The sequence below is a fragment of the Labrus mixtus genome, chromosome 2, assembly GCF_963584025.1.
Source record: "Labrus mixtus chromosome 2, fLabMix1.1, whole genome shotgun sequence".
In the NCBI taxonomy this organism is placed as follows: domain Eukaryota; kingdom Metazoa; phylum Chordata; class Actinopteri; order Labriformes; family Labridae; genus Labrus; species Labrus mixtus.
In genome coordinates this window covers 14,764,579-14,786,322 of record NC_083613.1, presented here as the reverse complement: position 1 = coordinate 14,786,322, position 21,744 = coordinate 14,764,579, and the positions used below count along the sequence as shown (strand labels likewise).

At 43.1% G+C, this 21,744-nt stretch overlaps 1 protein-coding gene across 3 annotated transcripts; it reads left to right on the top strand.

Moving 5' to 3' along the window:
* The first annotated feature begins 953 nt into the window (after positions 1-953).
* On the top strand, positions 954-19,769 carry LOC132994189 (centrosomal protein of 95 kDa-like). Of its 3 annotated transcripts, none has more exons than XM_061064403.1 (21): positions 954-1,142; positions 2,402-2,530; positions 3,737-3,844; positions 6,198-6,308; positions 7,920-8,040; positions 10,729-10,847; positions 11,043-11,239; positions 12,137-12,206; positions 12,394-12,461; positions 13,603-13,793; positions 13,901-14,024; positions 14,221-14,329; positions 15,088-15,278; positions 15,778-15,864; positions 15,959-16,109; positions 17,154-17,323; positions 17,425-17,499; positions 17,637-17,789; positions 17,918-18,064; positions 18,629-18,700; positions 18,835-19,769. In XM_061064403.1, the coding sequence occupies exons 1-21, from the start codon at positions 1,118-1,120 to the stop codon at positions 19,009-19,011; spliced, it is 2,595 nt and encodes an 864-aa protein (XP_060920386.1). In that variant the 5' UTR covers positions 954-1,117; the 3' UTR covers positions 19,012-19,769. The 3 variants fall into 3 exon arrangements, with proteins under 3 accessions (XP_060920386.1, XP_060920379.1, XP_060920371.1); XM_061064396.1 differs by having other exon boundaries at positions 13,898-14,024; XM_061064388.1 differs by having other exon boundaries at positions 13,895-14,024.
* The last annotated feature ends 1,975 nt before the right edge of the window (positions 19,770-21,744 follow it).

Here is a 21,744-nt window from a genome sequence, read left to right as displayed (position 1 = left end):
AACCTTCATAACAGGGTCCTAAGACGCTGACTAGACTCTTCTCCTCTGTTGCCCCCCCATTGGTGGAATGAACTTCCAAACTCCATTCGATCTGCAGAGTCCCTCTGCACCTCTAACCCTAACCCTGACCCAGCTCTTTCATGAATACCTACAACCTTAATGATGATGATGACGATGGTCTTGATATTATTGATGATGATGATGGTAATGACGACTGGTTTTGTTTGATAACGATGACTTGAGAGCTCTAATCAGTATAGAAACCATCTGTCATGTCAAGTCAAGTACTTCCATGAATGTTGTGCTTTGCCTCTGTGCAATGCCTGTCAGCAGCTGTGTGTCCAATCAGACTCAAAGCTGATCGTTTGCACTTACTGACATTGTTTCCTTTTTTTCTAGATCCTTGCTTGTGTTGTACTTACTCTCTGATGTACGTCGCTTTGGATAAAAGGGTCTGCTAAGTGAATTGTAGAAATGTAATAGAAACTACCGCTGAAATACGTCCATCCTTGTTGGCCATTCAAATCTGTTTCAGATAAGGGAAAAAAATATATCTCAGTTGTTTAAAGATTAGGGGTATGCCAATCTGACCTTATATCAAATATTGATACTGCCTCAAGGGCACCTTGGAGCTTTCGGCAAACATTATTTTCCCCTTCAGTCACTTCCTGGAATATGGTCTGCAACTGCCACTACACCACTGCACTGTTTCATATTTAGTCATGTAAAAATTTGTATTTTCTTATTATGTTTATTGTTGATATTTAATGTTGTACCTGTACATATGAGAGCACAGTTCACCGAAGTTAAATTCCTTGTGTGTGTAAGCATACCTGGCCAATAAATCGGATTCTGATTGCTGCCTGCGTTACACACAGTGACCAGCAGGGGGCGGTACGCACACACCACACGTCTCTTCCGGAAACAAAGAACTGGCGTATCGTCCAATCAAAGAAGCTTTCCATTTGAAATGCGAACCGACAGTTCCTGCTCCCCGGTTACGTTACTGAAACCCATAACAACACCCAAACTTCTCATTAGTCCGGAGTTTACCAGACTCCTTACCCGCTAGTCAGCGGATTTTGGACTCTGGCTGTCTCTCGTCGACAGCTGTTTCATGGGAACCCAAGAGGGAGAGAGAGGTAAGAGGCAGCCCGGTGTCGGTGCTCAAGTCCAGGGGAAAGCTAACGACACGTAACGCTAACTTCAGCTAACATCAGCGAGCTGCCAGGCAGTTGTTGCTTTCTCTGCTGTCACGGAGCCTGTCCACTCTTATTCCTGCTTATAAACTCACCTTTCAGATGTATGTTTTAATTCAGGGTTAGAGCTTATCGTTTGCTGCTCTTGTTGACAAACAGACCGAATTAGCAATGTTAGCTAGCTACGTTTGAGTTTACTCAGTGGGTGAAGTGCTGACAGATTGTTGTTTCGTCATGACAGATGTCAAAGCAACCGGGTTTTTTTTTTGTTTTAAACTCAATCTAAGTCATCATATTGCTCAGCGGTAGCTTGTGTTGTAACATTGAATGTGACATGAATCGATAACACCCCCTCCCCCTCCCCCTCCGTTCTGAGAGTTCAAAAGTTATCTTGTGTGTTTTGTCGTGAAATGCATCCCTGCCGATAGTAGCACGCATCTCGCAAAAGTGTTAGGAAACATTTTTAAATCTTATTTCTGTGGCAGATATGTGACGGAAAAGTATCTGAAGTAGAGCTGGGTATTATCCACAACCTCACAATTCAATCTGATTTCAATTCTTTGGGTCACGATTCGATTTGATATTGATCAATATGCTTTGATATTGATTTAATAATAAACGCGTAGATGACAGAAATACCCAGATAACTCATCATAGTACCTTCCGATATTTTTTAAATAATTATGTGTGCATTGTTTGTATAGGTTGTGAACAATCTCACTCAAAAATGTATTTTATCGTTGCATTATTCTTTAATAAGCGAAGAATAAAACATTAAAGTACAGTGTGATCTGAAGTGCACATTTGTGCCTGAGCTGAATTTGCAGCAAAATCGTAATAAACATGACAGTGCTGTAATGGCTTACACAAAAACTATATGTAAAGTGCACAATTGTGCCTGACCTGAATTCACAGCACCCAGTGGAGAGGGGTGTTATCGATCTCAGGATTTCCCTGAGTCAATATTGAATTGGGAAAATAATAATTGGAATGCATTGATGAATCGATATTTTGAACCAGCCCTAGTGTGAAGTGTATACTTAATGAACGTTAAATGTCCATATTGTTTTGTAGACTTGGTAAAAGACACATTTTCATTAGCCTGTGTAAATATGAGCAGCATACAGTGTTTCACATGTAGTGTGCATGTGTGGATACGGCTCATGGAAGTCTGACATGACTGTTGTCCTTTATTTTTACAGATTGGGTAGATGTGGCGAATGATTTGCTCAGCAAGTGTCACATAAAACTGCGGCTAAGGAAACTTGCTGACTGTGATGCGAGAGTTTTCATTGCTCTGTACGAGAACATCTTGGGGGAGAAAGTTCCAGGTAAGAGCACACTGCAGATCGACCAAACGTCAACACTTTCGGCTTGGTCAATCATTTAGATTTTGGAGGACAACAACAACGACAAAAGTAATTTGTTCAATGCAAAAAAAAGTAACACTTCCCACTTGCTTCTTTCTATCTTTGTGTGACCAATGAAGACATTGATCAGTTTAACATTACTAAGCTTTGATTTGATGAAGAAAACAAACAAGAAAATGGACTGGACTGGTTGAATGTCTTGTAGCAATTCACTTCTCCTCCGAAAGGCTTCTTCAGTTCTTAATTAACTGGTGGATGGAGATAGAAATTTAAGCCTCTGTGGATTATTAGCATGCTAATGATCGAGGATGACTCACATGAGAGTAGCTGAGTCGTTGATGAAGGGATTCATATCGGGGTCCCAGTGGACCCTTAAAAAGGCTTAAATGAAATCCTTAAAGGTCTTAGTTTTTACTTTTGCAAGGTCTTTATGGCAAATCAACTTTTGACTGAGACATGACTGAATACTTTACTTTTGTTAGTGTTGTATGTTTTTTTTTTTCAATTTTTTTGCATGACAATTCACAACATTAACATCAGAGTATAACATACACATTCACAAAGCATACATGGAAGAAAGAAGGAGGAGAAGAAGATGGGGAAACTTGGCTTCAAGACAAAAAGAAAACAGAATTGTTGACCGGGATTACGAGGCAACTTGCAAGATATGCAAAGCTTTTAAACAAGGGACAACTGGAATCAGAGTCATTGAGACCCACATTAAATCCTGAAAGAACCTAAACAAAGAATCCTAAAAAAATGTTTTCATCTTTCTTTCTTTGGGTCCTAAAAAGTCTTAAATTTGATGTTAAAAAAGTGTGCAGCAACCCTGCATATAGCAAGAGCAATTGATGACAAAAACAGCCAAAATGTGTAGCTCTATGAGTTTATTAACATTCTCTAAAAACAGTATGTGTCAACAAGCTTTGGGTTTCAGCTGTAAGCATGTTCTCAGAGAGTGCTTAGCCTGTCAGGAATGCTTCCTAAGACCGCCGAACATGCCATCACAAGACTGTGAATGTTGCTGAGCTCTTTCCTGCATTGTTACGTTCAGGAAGGAGCTAAAGTTAAGGCCCAACATGTTTCAGGAAGTACGTGAGTGCATGTTTTGTGTAGTTTATTGTTTCTGTGGTCTCATTCTCTGGTGTTTCTTTGTGTGTGTTGTAGATTACATTGCAGCACCATGCAGTCAAGAGGAAGACTTCCATAATGTCCAGTCTGTGATTGATTCCCTTTCCTTGGATTACCTTCAGATCAGTCTCTCACACATTACAGGTAATCAACATTTTCACCCAACAGCAGTAAACATGGTGTCTTGTGCAGGAAGAAGAGCAGCTATGAATCCCTGCTACGTGCATGTTTAACTTAGTGCTGATATCCAGAACAACACCCTGGACATCGAGGTTTATCGCTTTTATACAACAGTTATTCAAGCAAAAAATAGTGTGGGAAAAATAAACAGCGTAAACATTTTTTTTAAAACTCCACCATCTCAGGCCACGTGTCCACCTCGCATTTTGTTCGAGCAGAAAAGCGCTGGTTGTGTGCTTGGGAGTGCTTGCATGAAGCGTCAGTGTGCTGAGAAGAAAAGCGCTGCACATCCGTCCTGTCTCTATGACAACAGTCTGTATGGCCGACCCCGCCCGGAGAAAACACATTGGTCGCTGTGCGTTTTCTCTGGGCGGCCATCTGCTGCTGCAAACACTCTCTACTCATTGAATAAAATTGGAAAAACGACTCTGGCGCTCAGAAAAAAAACGCTAGGTGGACACAGAGCCTCAACTAGTTGCACATTTTAACTTAAAGTAAACTGCAACCCAAACATTCTATTCTACAGCACTCTTGCTACCCACTCACTCAATCCTCACTGACTGCATCACAGAAATAAAATCCTGGCTTCAAACCAACTTTCTCAAACTCAACTGCGACAAATCAGAAGTCATTATCATCGGCCCCAAATCCATTATCAAATAAACCAACAACATCTCCCTCACCATCGATGGCTCCACAGTGCTCCCTTCCCCCCACATCCGTGACCTTGGTGTCATCTTCGACCAAACCCGCTCCTACGACAAACACATTAAACGAATCACCAAAACAGCTTTTTTCCACCTCAGAAACATCGCCCGCCTCCGCCCATCACTCTCAGCTGCTGAGACCCTCACCCACGCATTCATCACCTCCAGACTAGACTACTGCAACAGTCTCCTCTATGGTTCACCATCCAAAACACTCAAGAAACTTCAACACATTCAGAACTCCGCTGCTCGCCTTCTCACACACTCCCGCACCGGAGATCACATCACCCCCATTCTTCTAGACCTCCACTGGCTCCCCATCCCCCAGCGTATCCAGTTCAAACTCCTCATCCTCACCTACAAAGCCCTCCACAACCTGGCTCCCCCCTACCTGTCTGAGCTCCTCCACCAGCACACTCCCACCCGCACTCTCAGGTCTGCGGATGCTAACCTCCTGTCCCCCCCCTGCAGGACCAACCTTCGGTCCTGGGGGGACAGGGCCTTCTCCATTGCCGCTTCCACCCTCTGGAACTCTCTCCCTAAATACATCAGAGCCTCACACTCACTTCCTTCAAGAAATCCCTAAAAACTCATCTTTTCATCACCGCCTACAACCACTGACTCTCATCCTCTTCCCTCGACACTACTTCTATGTTGTATTGTTCTCTTAGTTTTTGCTTTGTTTTTTGTTGTTTCCTGTCAAAGCGTCTTTGAGTATTTAAAAAAGCGTTATATAAATCTAATTTATTATTATTAGTAGTATTACTTTTGCTTCTGTTCGTATCCATGGTAACCACAGAGCAGCTACTTTGTAGTATGAACCCTTTTGTTGTGCGTTAAAATAAATACATTTGACCATGAAACCAGACAAATTAGAGTCTGATGTGTGACTCTGAGGTTTGAGGTTGATGAATGAAGAAAAACTTTGTCACCTGAAAGTATTTAGAAATCCTGGCTTAGGAGGAGTGATGCATACTAGCCCTATTCAGACTGCCTTTTCAAGACGCAATATTTCCCCCCCGTGAGGTTTCGCCTTCAATCTGAATGTCCCAGAGGCGTAGCGGGGGAATGTAGTGATCCTCCTCTCTGTAACATCTTTGCAGGTAGTAACAGAGGCGAGACAGTTTCAGTCAGTGGGGGAGCGCAGCACTGTGTGTGTGAGTGTGTGTGTGTGTGCATGTCTGACTGTGTGTGTATGTGGAGCTCCCGCTGTGCTGTGCTTCCGCAACACTGAAATGCAATGTGAATTCACAGACTGAGACAAACCATCAATATGAATGTACAAAGACGTGATGACTGCTTTAATACGATACTTTTTGCAAAATAAAGAAGTCTTAAAAGGGCTTTTGTGAAAAGTCCCAGTGATATTGTTCTCCTATATCGTCACTCCAATCAGATTGCTTGTTCAGAACTAATTGTAAAATGTTCTACCATATCAGGTTAATTCAACAATCAGGACACTTTATTTTGGGTGGCATGACCCAAAAAATGTGTTCTTGTTTCCCTCAGGGGAAAGCTGAAAACAGAAGGGCAATTCAATCCCTGATATCCTCCAGCAGTGAATCTGATGTTTAGTGATTATAACTCTGAGAGAGGATGTTTGTTCACAGGAGAAAATGTCGTCAGAGGAGACAGAGAGTCTATCAAGAACCTCTTGGAAATCTTCGACGGCCTCCTGGAATACCTCAAGGAGGAGATCAGCGAGGAGTCACAAAATAGTGGTAGGCAGAGACTTGACTTTTACTTTTTTGTTTTCATCAGTGGGGGTCCCAGGAGGGTTATTATGTTGAAAACATTATGACGGCAGCGTCCTTTTTACGTCATCTCTCGCCTCCGTAGACATCCCTCCCTCTGGTCTGAAATGTTCAGGCTGTGAAGGACATGTATGAATAACAACTTTGGAACAGATCAGTGACAGGTAGACTTTGCACACATGAAGATACATTTCAAGAAAATTCAAACAGCTTCAGATTATATGGGCTAGTATCCGATTTCAATCATGTCAATGGATACAAACTCTCTCCCTCTCTGGGCAGGTTAGATCACCTGTTTGTCTCTCTGCATGAATCAGTCATTAAGTGTCCTAAATCCAATTAAAGACAAGCCTGGTGCAGAACTTTTTTAGGGAACAGCTAGCCCTCTTTGTGTGGTCGGACTGAGCATGCCTCTGTTTGGAGACTCTCCCTCTCATCACTGCCAAATAACAATTAGTAGTTGATAAAAGTGATCCCACTAACAAAAGATGTGAGTTTCTAAAAGACCCGATAATACCATGCATGCTTGTATTGTTCTGAAATTAGAATTGGAGTACAATAAAAATGAACAGTGGTCTGTTGACAGTGTTCTCAAAGGTTTACAAATCTGAGCTGCATGCTGTATTTATTCTGCGTCTAAGCATAACAACTTGTGCTTCAGTTTTTATTGTTTATTTTACTTAATACTTTTCAGAACCCAGTTTTAAACCGTCTAAGTTGCTCAGATACATTGGCAACATGCTTTTATTAGTGCTTTCACACTTGCAAAAAACTCTGAAAAGCTGTATGTGTGAACTCAAACAGACAAGTGTTTCACTCCGACTCTACCTGAACTTCATTCTGCTAGCTACATGAGTTCAGGGTGAGGTGAAAATTAATCGTGGGCGAGCAGGAGTGAGGCGTGGCGTTTATGTCCTGCAACTCACACACGTCCATAGACTGTAGGCTCACAGCCGGTACCATCTCCATGCATGTAAAGAAACTACGACCCAACAGGGGAAACTCTTAGGCTGCAAGGTGCATGTGTGATTTCTTCAGCGAGTAACACGCACTGTTTCTAGTTTTAGCACCGAGTTGTGATACGCTGTTTGGAAGTTGAACGTGTTTTCATTACTATTGCATGTGTGAACAACCAACTCATTTGATCGCCTGCATTATTTTACAAGTTAAAATGATCCAATATTGGGCACTTAGAATTTGTTTTTCTGTAACTGTGGTATCCAAACAAGGTATCTATATGGTTTGATTTTTGAATAGTTTTATTATGTTATCCTGACAACTGGACTTGGTATCCTCCAGTTGATGTTTTTCTTTCTAAGTTACACTTTTGTGCTTAAATGTCAAAGCTACCTCTGTTCTTTGTCATACTTTTTTTTTGTCTGCAAGTCTTTTAGGTTTTTTCGTAATCCTTTTAAACTCTGACTCATGTTCCTCTCAAGTCGTTTTTAAGTTCATTTTGCGGAGTTAAAGGTCACAAGCGTTTGTTCCTCTTTCACTCATGATTACTTCTTTCTTTTTGGAGCTTGTTCTGTTTTTCGCTCTCCCTGTAAGTCATGATAATGTTCTTGTGTTTTTCAGAGGAACTCAATGACGGTCTTAATCAGGATGTAACCGGTGATGCTAAGGACCGTGCAAGTGGCGATGCCACGGAGCACAAAGAGGCTGAACCCAAGAGGGCGTCCCCGTCTTCCAGTGAAGAGTAAGAGCCCCTCCTAGAAACCCTGAAAATACTTTACACCACGATTAAACATATAATGTCCAGACGTTGATTTTCATTTGAAATTAATGAAGAAGGATTTTTTATTTATGCTTTAGGGCCTGTGACCAGTTAGCGTATTTTTTGGAGTATTTTTTTCAATTGTTTTCAACGAGCAGCATGCTGCCGCCTGGAGAAAAAGCGCAGTGCCCAGTGACTTTTTTCGTAGCACTCAGAGCCAACCGAGTTGAAAATCTTTTAACTTTTCAGAAAGGTTCTGTTGACGTCACTGGCGCTCTTTTCAAAATGTAAGATATTCCCCGCATTTTTGTCTCCTATGGATCGTTACCTATCACCACATCCTGCTCGCTCCGTGTCCAGACAAAGTAGAAGGACAATTTTGATGCTCATAGTGACAGAAGTGCTTATTTGCTGATGGTTGCTTTACTCAGCAGCCTCTGCCATCAGTGTGTCAATGTGTAGGTCTGACCTGCGGAGTAAAAGCACTTTGAGAAGTCAGATAACGTAGAAAAAGCAACCATGAACTATCATCTACATCCCACAGATGAGTGTTTTTTGGCTGTCACCCTTTTGTTTAATTTTTAGTTAGCCTAAATGTATCTACTTTTTTCAGATATGAAAAATGTGTTGATTTGATTTTAAAAGAAAATATCACGGGGCACTGGTGGCGCAGTGGTTGGTGCGCGCGCCTCATGTATGGAGGCTGTAGTCTTCTGGGCGGGCGGCGTTCCCCGCTCTCTCTCCCTGATTTCTGACTCTATCCACTGTCCTATCTCTCAATTGAAGGCACAAAAAAGCCCAAAAAAGGTCTATTGAGGTGCAGAGGAGGAGGGGGAACCATCCAGGTAGACAGATTGTTCTCCGTCTCGTCTCGTCTCGTTTACGCCCCGCCTCTTGTCAGGGTCAGGGTCTGATGCACTCGTGAAGGTCTTCACCAGCACGGTTTTTGTGCAGGGCTTGAAGCTCCTGGTATTCTTTCTGAAGGATATTCTGGACACTGAGCTGAGTTTTGATCTGCTCCAGCTCTGTCCAGAACATCTGCGCCTTCTGCAACAGGACAGCGTTGTCATCTGCCATCTTCTGACAGCTGGCGTTGTATTCAGCCGTCATGGACGTGATGTATTCTTGAAACTGGGAGTCCTTGTCAGTGTGAGCCTGCTTCTGGTTCTGAAGCTCACGCCGCAGGGTCTCCACCTGCTGCCCGGCACTCTGCATAATGTTCTGGTGCTTGCAGCTCTCCTCTGCCATATTCTTTTGTAGGGTGTTCTGTTCTTCTGTTAAGGACTTGATGACAGCCTGGTCATGAGACACTTTGTCAGCGTGAGCCTTAAATTGTTTTTGCATCTCACACTGATAGGTCTCAATCTGCTGCCCGCCGCTGAGCATATCATGCTGGTACTTCAGGCCCAGCTCATTTAGAGCACATTTGACCCTCTCCAGTTCTTCTCTGAGAAGCTTATTCTCTCTTTCTCCTCCGAGCTCAGCTGAAGTCTTGTTGTTGATGCTTGTGTGGTCCACTTGCATCTCCTCATCAGCAACACGTTTGTTCCCTTTGCGCCTTTTGTTTTGTCCCTGGGTGGCGGCAGTGTTCTCCGAGGTTTGTCTCTGCTGTCTTTCCAGCTCTTTGCAGCGGTTCATAAAAAACTCCTTCTGAGATTTTTGTCTTCCATGCTGCCTCCTTGTCTCCTCCAACTCGTGGCTGATCGCCATCCTCTCATTCTTCTCCCTGCAGCAGTGCTCCATCTTTCTGTTGAGCAGCACGTTGAGCCGGCTCACCTCTTGATGGAGGTTTGAGAGCTCTTGCTTTGACCTTCGGCATGAAGGTGTTTCTCTTCCCTTTCGGGATCTTGACGAGCTGCATTTTGTTCTGACTGTTGAGCCGCATGTTGTTTAGGCTGGTGAATTCAGAAGTGAAGAAATGCTGCTGTGTGGATACGGAGCCTTAGCCGTGATGATATCGTTGATGCTTTCATTTCATTGATAATGCATAAACGCGGCTTCATGTTGAAGGGACATAAACAGGGAATGTGCTCATGTTTTCAGACATTTTATATTTTTCTGATAGGCAGTAATTAAAATCTAAATGCAGCACAAGATAATGCAGTGATGGCAGAATTCATAAAGGCCTGAACAAATGAAACGACTCCCTCAAACCAAAACAATCAGACGCTCAGGTTCTTCTTCCCACGCGCACATCCGGGCTGTACGTCCTGTTGACACAACAGCACGCTGGTGTAATATAAATATTTACAGGTAACAGCAAACCTGTCAAACCAGAACGTCTCTGCAGCTCCAGCTTTTTTATTTTATTCTCTTTCTGTTCTAAATACTACAACGATACACTTAAATCCATCCATGGCTCCAACAAGTGTAGCTCTTTGACCTCTTCAAGCCTGTCACTCTTAATGCAGCTTGATAGTTGGTCAAGTTGTGCCAGAATATCCCGCTCTGCTTCTTCAAGTCTTAAAAAGTCTAAAATATGATGTAAAAAAAAAGGTGCAGCAGCCCTGTGTGACTTAATCTCTTTACAAAATGATTGACAGTTTTATCATTCTAAAGGAAGCATCTAATGCACTTATTAATTTACATGTGTTGTGTTTGGTTGTTTGATCACTTACTAGATTACATGGATTTTTAGTTTGATTAATATTCAATACTTTTGGTCTTCAGGTCTGCTGTTCTGTCTAGTAAACACTCCCTCCCTTCCTGGAACGCTGAGGAGAAGGGATCGACCAGCGAGCTCATTGGACTGGGCGTGTCTGCTCGCACGTTCACGGCCAAACAAGACGGTAAAACAAACAAATTCAGCCCATGTTTACTTTTAGTGTTGGGGCAGAATACATTGTTGTTTTGTAATCATGATTTCAACCATCTGGTTCCTCTGATCTAAGCTGTTGTGTGTATTTAATTCATATTTTTATTCTTTTAAAAACATCATGATGGAAAGATTGTAACATGACCGGCTGCTTCTCCCCAAACCCCAGACGCAGTCCCCGCCACTGATCTTCCTGACGCTCCACCGACTGAGCCGCTGCACTCGGCTATCGCTCTGCAGCCACCCAACCAGAGCGACACCCCCCACGTACCACATACAGACCCCCCCTCACAAAGCAGATCACCAACAGCTGCTGGCATCAGCCAAGAGCACGAGGGAGAGGAGGATGCCCCTGTCACAGCAGAGGTAACCTTTAATACAACAGAAGACATTTACAGTGCGGCTATCTGATATTTGCATGTTATTTAAAAAGACATGCAAACTTTCTTATCTTCTTAAAGTTCTCGGGGCAATGAGACCTTTGTTGAAGAGCCAGCGATGAAAGACTGCCTTTTTCACACAGACTCAAACGAACACAAGATGAAAATAGAACTTAGAGTTGTTAAAATAACATTAACTAATCACAGGAAAAAAAAAAGTCCGCCCATGCTCTTTCCTCCTCTCATACCTGTCATGAAGAGCTTCATCACGCTCCTGAGAAACACACACACACACAGACGTGCTCAGGTAAGTCAGAACTTTAAATGCCTCAATGGAGGTGCTGCGTTACCTGTAAAGTAAAGGCCTTTAAAAAGTTCCAGTGTCATGCAGGAACACGTTGTTTTTGATCATTTTGAACAACAATCCTCTTCAGCACACGGCTGTGAAACTTAAGTCACATCTTACCTCAGGAGACCAGTCTGGATAATTTATGGAGCTCAGGCAGTGCATATGTGAAAACTGCTTCTGTGGGCGGCTGTGGCTCAGTTGGTGGAGTCGTCGCCTCTCAACCGGACGGTCCAGGGTTCGATCCCCAGCTGGGCAACATGCCCGATGTGTCCTTGGGCAAGACACTTAACCCTGAATTGCTCCCGCTGCTAATGTGGCGGTGTATGAATGGGATTAGTTACTTCTGATGGATGATACTACATAGCGATCACTACCATCAGTGTGTGAATGGGTGGGTGTGATGTGCAGTGTAAAAGCGCTTTGAGTAGTCGGAAGACTGGAAAAGCGCTATACAAGGTCAAGTCCATTTTCCATTCTGTGTTCAGTTCATGTTTTTCACACCCTTTCTCCTTTTCTTTCATAATCTGCTCACAGACGTCCGCACCTGTAGCTGAGACAGTCATTACTAACGGACCACAGTCTTCTTCCCTTTCACAGCCTCCTGGTGAGTAAAACAAACGCACCTGAGCAAAATGTCAACCGCTTTAACGTGCTGATTTCTTAAAATCTCAAACACAAATCAGAAGATCTTAGAGCGTGGCTGCTTTTGATAAAAAATAATGGTTGGGACTGAATATTCAGTCTGTGCGTAGATTAAAGTGTAATTTAGTTCATGTTTGCTCAATTTACAGCTGTGAATGAGACTTCTCTGTGCGGTCATCAAAGAGCTGAAACAGAAACAGAAGGCGAGGCTCTCGAGGTAAGGGAGGAACAAGCCTTTACTTTTAAAGTCACCTCTAACCTGTGCAGGCATGTTAGGATCTTGTGTTGTGTCGTAAACAGCCAGCTGAGAGGCTGGGTGTCCGCTTGAGCCTGGCGCAAGGAACACAGGGAGTCACATACACACACATGGCAGGCAAAAAAGAAAATAGGTCTGATAAGTTGTTATCATCACTGGCACACACTGTGAATATTTTTAAAAAGGGCTCTGTTTTGATTTTGAAAACGATACGTGTGATCCATAGTTAAGCATGTAGCTGACATGATTGACAGGTGGGTGTGATGTAACGGTTCATCAGGAGGCTTGATCACTGCCTCAGCTCCAGCTCTCAGTCTGTCGTTATGTTGACGGAAAGTTAGGCTGAGACAGGATTTCCATCATGGTGGCGGCTGCCGATGAGCCTCCATTATAAGCCACTAAAAGCTGTTGTGAGCTCGCCTTTGTTTACTTTTTCATTCCAACCTTATGGACTTATCAAAGTAAGGAGGAATTAATCCAGCATACACTCGATGTTATCCTCTACAATGTAAAACATCTTTTGTTCCTTGCTTCATGTGCAGGCTTTTTAAAGTAACAGAAAAGTCATAAACTGTATAAGTCAAATTAATGTTGAGATTTTTTTAATTTAAAAGTCGCTCTTTAGGTGGATCTGTCACGTCATATTTTGGCTGTTATAGCCCGGATCTAAAATGAACTCGGCGGGTAAATCTCAGAGGAACAAACTGTCACATGACAGCCAAATGCTTGAACCAAGATAGTCGTGTAATTTAAAAAAGAAATGGATGGTTTTTAAGCAGGTTCTGGTTTAGCTGCTCTTCTCCTCTCCTGCTCCTCTGCTGTCTGCACGTCGGAGCTTTGTGGGGCTCGGCTGACACACACACACACACATACACACCAGAGCACAAACACACACACAGAAAGTTTAAGGCTAACTTACTAAGGACGTAGTACGTTGTGATAGTTATAAGAAGTTGGCCTTTTTTTATTTTAGACTCTGGTTATGGACCATAGTTGTGATGTATGTACAAATGTGTTTTGATATTTTATTCATTTAAAAGCAAATGTTGCACCTCTCCGCTGCTTTCCTTAACTCTTGTTTTGATTTTTTGTCTCGTCCCAGCCGACCAATGGGGGTCCCAGGAGGGTTTTATTCCGCACCCAGCCGGACGTGCTCTTCCTCACCCTGCAGGATGAGATGGCAATCACAACACCTTCACCTCCGGACACTGAAGAAGAGGAGGAAGAGGATCTGAGTTTCACACGAGTACAACTAGATAGAAGGATAGGTCACAGCAAGAGGACAGGCCGCGGGTGAGACGGGGGGAGCTCCAGAGAACAGCATGAAGCAACAAATTATCTTTCACCTGGGGGGGGCGCGATGTGGTAACACATTCTTCTCCTTTTTTGAACAGTAGCAGGCTGGAGGAGGAGGAAGATCATGAGGATCCTCTGTCGTACCGCAGACAGAAGAACAAGAAAACGGAAGAAGAGCTGCATCACATATCTGAGAAACTCTCCCATCGGCTTGAAGAACTTGATCAGGTGTGTGTGCAGAAACCAGAAACATTGTACTTAATGTGAATACAAACAAAAAATGATTTTACTTCTCTCAATTTAAATTGTCCTTATTTGAATAAAATTATAAATGCATCCTGAGGTTTCATTTACATCCCTAAATTCTAACCTTTCTTAAAGTTTATTATCCTGTTGATACTTACATAATGTGTGATTCATGTAGATGCTTAAACGAGTTCTCAGTGAAAGTGGAGAGTCGAGTGAAGTCAGAGAGGAAGACGAGCAGTCCCACCACAGTGATGGCGACATGCAGTGTCACAGACAGCACACAGGTATACACACACACACACACACACACAATGGCTAAAACACAGTGAACACTTAATATCCATCTCCAGACTGAAACACATTATGTGTGTTTTCTATCTTGGAGTTCTTAGGTTGTAAATATTGTTGACACCACGTGTTTTAAAGCGATAGTTTCCTTTAATAATATAAATATGATCGATAGTATCAAAATAGTACCCAAGCTTAAAACTAAATCAAGATCTTCAGTTATATATTTAACACACAGACAGAGAGAGAGCACTGTAAAATTGCATTGGTACATTTTGAACGTTTTGCATCTAAAACGTTTCCAGTGGGGGCGCCAGTAGCCTAGCGGTTAGTGCACGTTCCCATGTACAGAGGCTCAAGCTCTCGAGAGCAGGCGACCAGGACCAAATCCGACTTTTGGCTGCTTTCCTGCTTGTCCTTCCCCACTTTCTCTCTCTCTAGTTTCTGACTCTAACCTCTGTCCTGTCTCTAAATTAAAGGCATAAAAAGCCCAAAGATTAAATCTTAAAGTTAAAAACTAGTATTGCGTCAAAGTTTAAATTAACCCTTTTAGGCGCAGTCATTTTGTACATATTAATTGAACAAAAGTACTCCCAGTTTATGTTAAGCCTCATGTTGCCACTTTTGTCCAGTTGATAAAAAACATCTCTCACTGTGAACCATATCACCTTCATTACACCACAGTCTACTGAGTTCACATTTTGCAGCGATACATAAAATAAACTTATTGAATCGTAGCTTTTCTTCGTTTCAGGAACTCCTGAGCCCCGCGACCAGACGCGCTCCTTATCCCCCTCCCATCCACGAGTGTGTCACTCCCCCCAGGGACGGCTAGAAGAAGCTGTGGCAGAGGCCTTGAGTCTGAACGACGGGAGACAAAGTAATCTCAGATTGTCTGATCATACCAGAAGAAAAGAGGCACGGTCTCACAGAAAACACAGCAAGGTATGACCACACTTTGTTTTTCCCTTAAGATAAATGTGTTGAGGTTATTCCTGTTGCCCTTCTTTTTATACTTCCATCTCAGTAACTAGTTTTTAGAGTTTTTCTCGACGTATTTTAGAATCATTAAAGCTCCCGTGAGGGGTTTTCTGACACTTGTGAAACCGACTGAATTAATACTGGAGCCTGTTATGACCTACTAAAGTAAACCAGCTCATCAGGAAGAAGAGATTTTCCCTTCATGACATCACAAAGGGCAGTAACCCCTCCCCCAGGTGGGTGACACTCCCACAGCTAGGTGTTTGTTCTGCCCTCTGAGTCTGCCTTCTCACCGTAAACAATAGGTCATGGAGCGAGAAAGCCCGAGTACACCCAAGCCCTTCCAGAGAGGGGCGTGGCCAAACAGCTCATTTGCATTTAAAGCTACAGCTACCAAGCTCTTGGTTCCATTCGTCGTGAACTAAAAGTAAAATAAAATAAACCTCTTTTCGGGTATCTGCAGAATGAGGCCTACGAGGAGGAGTTGAAAAGATATGAAGACAATGAGCGAATGGATCTAAACAAAGCCCGCCTCAAAGCTCGGGAAGCTGTAAGTCACAAGCATTTCATCAAGTGTAGTATGACTGTATGCTTATAACAACCTCTATCGGATGTCAACTTTTGCTCTGATTGTGTGTGTGTAGGAGCGACAGTACAGAGAGGCAATACTATGTGAGGTTTCCCACGCCTCCAGACCGTCTCTGACTAGAACAAACACCCTGCATACGTCCGAACGCAACACACAAACATCACCAGGACGGAGACGGCACGAGACTCCCAGGAAAGCAGCATCAAGTAAGAGTTTACTACATGGACCTCTTGTTGTTTGGACAAATATGTACGAGTAATTCTGCAAGATTAAGGTTACAAGTAAGATCTCGGTCTGTAAACCTTTCTGCGTTCTAACCTCTCTCCATTTTTCAAAAGCATCTCCAATATTGATCCTAGTTTGAGCACGTTTCTGCTCGTGGAGCTTATTAGAAACATGCAGAGGCTTTTTAGGTCGGGTACAATCACTTCTATCTGAACCAGTTCTCTTGCCCGCTTCCATCGCTGCAACACCTGTTGGTTTGACCTGATAACTGCTCTCATATCTGGCAAACCGAGGGGCGTCCAAAACGGCCGTGTGGGGGTGCCTTAAAAACCGCCTACCTTCTCTGGTCCAAACAAATCCAGAGCATTCAGGACCAGAATCTAAAGTTAGAAGGAGGACATACTGGCTGCTGCATTGTTGTCAGAGAAGCCAGCACTTCAACATAGCATGTTTCCTTAATGTCTGATCATATAGTAAGGTCACTTTATCATTTACGGTACCTCACTAGATATCTTACATAATGCTCCTTTACATTGAGGCGTTGATACACCTTTCTTGAACTGAATGTTCGATACTTCGCAAGTTAAACAAACAATGTGGGAAAATCCTTACTTCTGCAGCATCGTGCACATAAAAATAGGTTTGTGATTGAATAAAAACATTTTTTTAATTGTGTGGAAGATTAGACTAGTTTGTGGTAAAAGTAGGACAAATATTTGAGAGGCTCTTAAAAGAAAGGAAATAGAACGATGCAGAGCTGGCTAAACAATGAAGCCTCATGACAACCTGAGGGCACATCGACTATAGGGAGGGGGGACAGCTCTCTACAATGTTTTCAATTTGGACTGCAGTACCCATTTGAAACACTAGGTGTCAGAGTTCCTTTAAGAAACTCATATGTGGAATGCATGAAAATAAATAAATAGATGAATTTATTTTACTCACACTTCACCTTAGTCCATAATTTAAAAGAGATTGTGTTTAGTAAGATTATATCCGTAATGTTTGGGTCTGCCTGTCTCCAGTGACGGTGAAGGAGAACGAGCTTCTCCCCGTGCTCATGGAGGAGTTGCCCCACCTTCACATCACGCCTCACGCCCTGGGTCGGATGTGGGAGCAGCAGATGCAGCAGGTGGACAGACTCCACGCCCTGTCATCCTCTCGCGGGAAGCGTCACAGCAAACACTCCAGCCAGGTCAGGACTTTCAGAGTGTAGTGAAACGTGCAGGTGCTTTCTTCCACATCTTGACTGAGTGATTTGATGGATGAATCTGTAAACATCTGCTTGTCTGTCAGGTGGAGGAAGCTCAGAGGAAACACGACCTGCTGGTGGAGATAATCCGCAAACAGCAGGACCACAACAAGCGTCTGGTGAGCTGAAACACACTCACATAAACTCCCTTAGCTCCTTCTCAACTACAGTTACAGTGATGTCCAGAGTCTGATCGCAGCAAAGCATTCACTGTTTCCATACCGAGCTGGTTAATAAGCTTTTTTAAATCTTCCAGAGAGACTTCAAAGAGCGCATTCAGCAGCAGAAGTCGACCCAGAACAGACTGAAGGAACAGAGGCAGCAGGTAGCACGCGCCAAGAAGTACCACAACGACTACCACGTCCAGCACCGCGCCCGCCTCATGAGGTCTCGCACCAACGAGGAGAGGGTGGGTAGTGATAACTGTGTTCTCCTAGTATAGAGCTGACTGCTTCAACTCATCATTATTTACATTTTAATCTGTCATACTGTGATGTTAGGCTTGACATGATGACCATGGTGTGTGTGTGTGTGTAGATGTTTCGTCAGCTGTTTGAGGAGGGTTTGGAGCTACAGAAGGTCAGGTTGAGAGAGCAGAGAGCGTACGCCAAAGAGCAGCGGCTGGAACATCAGAGACGACACCAGGACCACATCACGTCCTTGGAGAACTACTACAAAGACCAGGTGGGACACAGAAACACACACACACAGGGAAATCGGCTTGGAAAGAAAACTCTTTCCCTGGCTCGATCATCATGCTCTTACGTTGCAAAGCTAACCTTGTCTGGACCAGATTATGTTCAGAGTATCATATCTTAAAAGCACCGCATTTTCATTTAATATCACCTGACAATGTTCTGTGTGGGCAGTTTAGATTCCTAGCTTATTAAATATGTAGGGAAACGTTTGAAAGTAACCGTAGCCCCGTTGCCACCAAGCGGTCCAGTTGAGTTCGGTTTAGGCATTTATTGGCGTTTCCAATGTCAAAAATTGGGAATGGTACCAAAATATCTGATCCATACTGTCCTACTTTTTTGGTGCCCTTCCGTTGTGGTGCCAAACGTACCGATCCGACCCCAAGGCTGGAGTTAGACGCACTGCAGTCTGTTGATTGGTTGAAAGAATCGTCACTTCCTGTGTAACAGCGATTATAAAGGACAAACATAAAGTGTGCCATGTTTTCCCATTGGGAAAGTCACATCAATGCTTTCCTCTATTGTGCACTTAAAAGTGTTTTCTATCTTTCAGTTTTCACTGCTGGCTGAAAAACTTGCACAAGAGCGACAGGACATCCAGGTCCGGAAAAAGGCTCAAGAAAAGGTAAACCTTTCTTTAAAAAAAGTTTTTACTTATCTGTGTTTTAAATGAACAAGTTTATCTCTGGATCAGGAGAGACAATTGAGGATCCCATGTGTTTATTATTTCCATGACCTCCGCCTTGCTTTTGTTCGCAGGCTCTGCTGAAGATGAAGCGAGAGCTGCGTTCGAGGATGGAGCGTGAGATCGGCGAGCTGCAGCAGATCATCATCGAGAACGACCAGGACGATCATATCCAGGATCTGGAGGTGCAGAGGCTACGCAGCCGGGTCCACATGGCTTCCTTCCAGTACAACACCAGCTACCTGCACTGAGCGGGAGAGTCGGACTGAGGGCTGTTTTAAGCTCCACGCTGGATTTACATCGTACATCGTGAGGGACGTGCTGCAAAAGACTCACCAACGGTACGATAAAAATCTGATGTCTGCACAGCACCGTCTCCTCTGAAGCTTCTTTCAGATTTGCACAGGAAGAGGATTCACTTTTTTTAATTAACTAAACCAATTAATTATTAATGAGCTGAACACACTCGGACTAAATGTAGCTTATTTAACTCTTCCTCTCACCTCGGCTGCTAAACCTTAATGACACCTTGGACCTCGTCCTCTTCTTCCTCGTGTTGTAGTCCAGTCTGTGTTTAAGTGACTCTTCATGTGCCGATATTGTAGCAGACAGCGACCTTTTGCCAAACAGGGACCACAGAGTATGACTGTCACACACTGACTGAGATTTTTACCTCGCTTTTTACTCTTTGCTCACATGCGACGTCGTCCTGAAATGTTTTAACCATTGGATTATTTATTTTTTAATTTTAATGTCATTTGATTTTTTTTTTTTTTTTTTAAAGTAACGTGTGCTGTCTATTCACCGTGTGCGATGATAATCAGTCTTTCATGACGTCTCCTTTTCCTCACCTCTGTTTTCTCTCTGTCTCACCTGACATGCCTGTTTTTATCTAATACACAAAGAGGTGAAAAGGTGAATCAGTGTACTGTGCTGACTCTTATGAGTGCACACTCGTCTCCATCCTGTCATCATCTATTAAACTTTCTGTTTACCTTCTCCGACCAAACCGGCTCACAGTGAACATTTTTTTATCTGCCTGATGTGCGGGTTACTTTTCCGATGAGGTTTAGCGCTGAAGCTAACACACACACGAGGTTTTCACTTTGTTACGATACTTAAATTTCAACTTTGATACGATTTTAGTAAAGCACAAACATTATCGAGACCTGTTTTGATGCCACGGCAACTACAAAAGTCATAGGCGCCTGATATTTGGTCATTTCTTGTTTTCATCCAACAAAAATAGCAACATCAAGAGTGCCAAGCAATGACGTACATACCATAAAGTCTCACCGGTATATAAGATGCAGTCTGTTTTTGAAGGTCTCTCCGAGAAAAAAAAAAGTCTAAACTATCTTCCTGTGTGATGATTTCTTTCGTGTTCAGCGAATTCCACAACGTGATGTTTTCTGTGCAGCTGTGTCGGTCTTTTTAGTTCCATCTGTTTTCACTCTTTCTAACTACAGTACGGTAGTCGAGCTTTCAGCCTGCAGGGAAAGTTGTGAAGCACAGACTCCTAGCTTGTGAGCTCTCTGCCCGACTCCGCTGGTCACTCTTTAACTTTGATACAGGACTCTTTCAATCAGAAGAGCACTCCACAAGGTTTATTTATGGAACAATATACCACTATTTTCTGTAACTGCACCGAGAAAAGATGTGGAAAAGTTGCGCAGCCAGACTGCTCTTTGTCACTGTTTTTCCCAGCACAAATCACTGCATTTGAGGGATCAACACAATAAATGTGTAAATCTATATCTATCTATCTCTACAGATTTAACATAACTCCAAGAAAGATATAAGCCGCTACATTAGTATCTGATTTCTTTTTCTTACCAATATCGATATTGTTATCGGCCCCAAAAATCCTATATCCGTTGGGAGCTATTTATTGGAATCTGAATTTGGACTTAAAATGTAACGACAACCATGAAAATGAACAGTAATTATATATAACTTTGATTCTCTTGAAAATTCAACAATCTACCTGTATTTGGAACAGGTAAGTTTAGTGCAGCTGCATTTCTGCACAAGGACGAGAAACATCAAAAAGAATAATCTCTAATCTCTCTTATCAAACGTATTGCTCGGAGTATAGCAGGAAGTCGAGCTTTCCCAGGAGGCCATCTTTGAACTACGACGACTGTTCATCTGCAGCTTCTAACAGCCTTGTTCCTGAACACTGACGGTGAGATTCAACTTCCAATCAGATCACTTTGCTGCTGCATGCATGATGTCATCAGGAAATAAAAACACAGTTTAAGGACGTTGCAGAACAAATTCGTCCAGCTGCTCTGTACACTGACTCTCAAATAAAAACTAAACCCGAACATATTCCTGATTCAGGGTCACTACAGCACTGAATCAGGAATATGTTCGCCGTCTCTCTCATCACAGACATGAAATCATCTCAACTACAACTTCCATTTTTTTGGGGAAACCACTCTTCTCATCTGTTGTCGTCCGACAGGTTGGTCCACATAGAGCGATGTTCACAGTAACAGCAGGCCTGGTTGATCACGATCTTCAGTCCTTTGACTCGTTTTCCAACTCAACAGTGTTTGTCACATTCCTGGCACGACTCGAACAGCTGAAGGATGCACTCTTCATCAACCACAAACTCTGACGGGCTGAGGGAGAAGGAAAAAAAAAACATGCACGTTTGGAACGATAAGCTGTTGCTGCAATCACTTCAGTTAACAGCTTACCTGCCCTAATCCACCAGGTGAAGACCGTCTCCTGCAATTAACGAAGTGTTGACTTCTTCATCCTCGACTTTGATGACATCTGTAGCATGAAACAGACGTGAATTACTCCTGCTGTCAGTTGATGAACAATTTAATCGTGGTTAATCCCCAGGGCAACCACTGGATCAAGCCCAAACCGCCCGAGCACATCCAGCTCAGCGCACTCACCACGACGCAGATTTATGAGCCTCTTATGCAGAGTTATAGATGCAATCCCAAGAGCAATCAAATGTTTCC

Excerpts from the sequence above, each read along its gene's own strand:
- LOC132994189 (XM_061064388.1), top strand. The coding sequence starts at position 1,118 with ATGGGAACCCAAGAGGGAGAGAGAG. Across the intron at positions 17,324-17,424 it reads ACAGCAAACACTCCAGCCAG|GTGGAGGAAGCTCAGAGGAA; the intron begins GTCAGGACTTTC and ends CTTGTCTGTCAG. Across the intron at positions 18,065-18,628 it reads AGAACTACTACAAAGACCAG|TTTTCACTGCTGGCTGAAAA; the intron begins GTGGGACACAGA and ends TCTATCTTTCAG.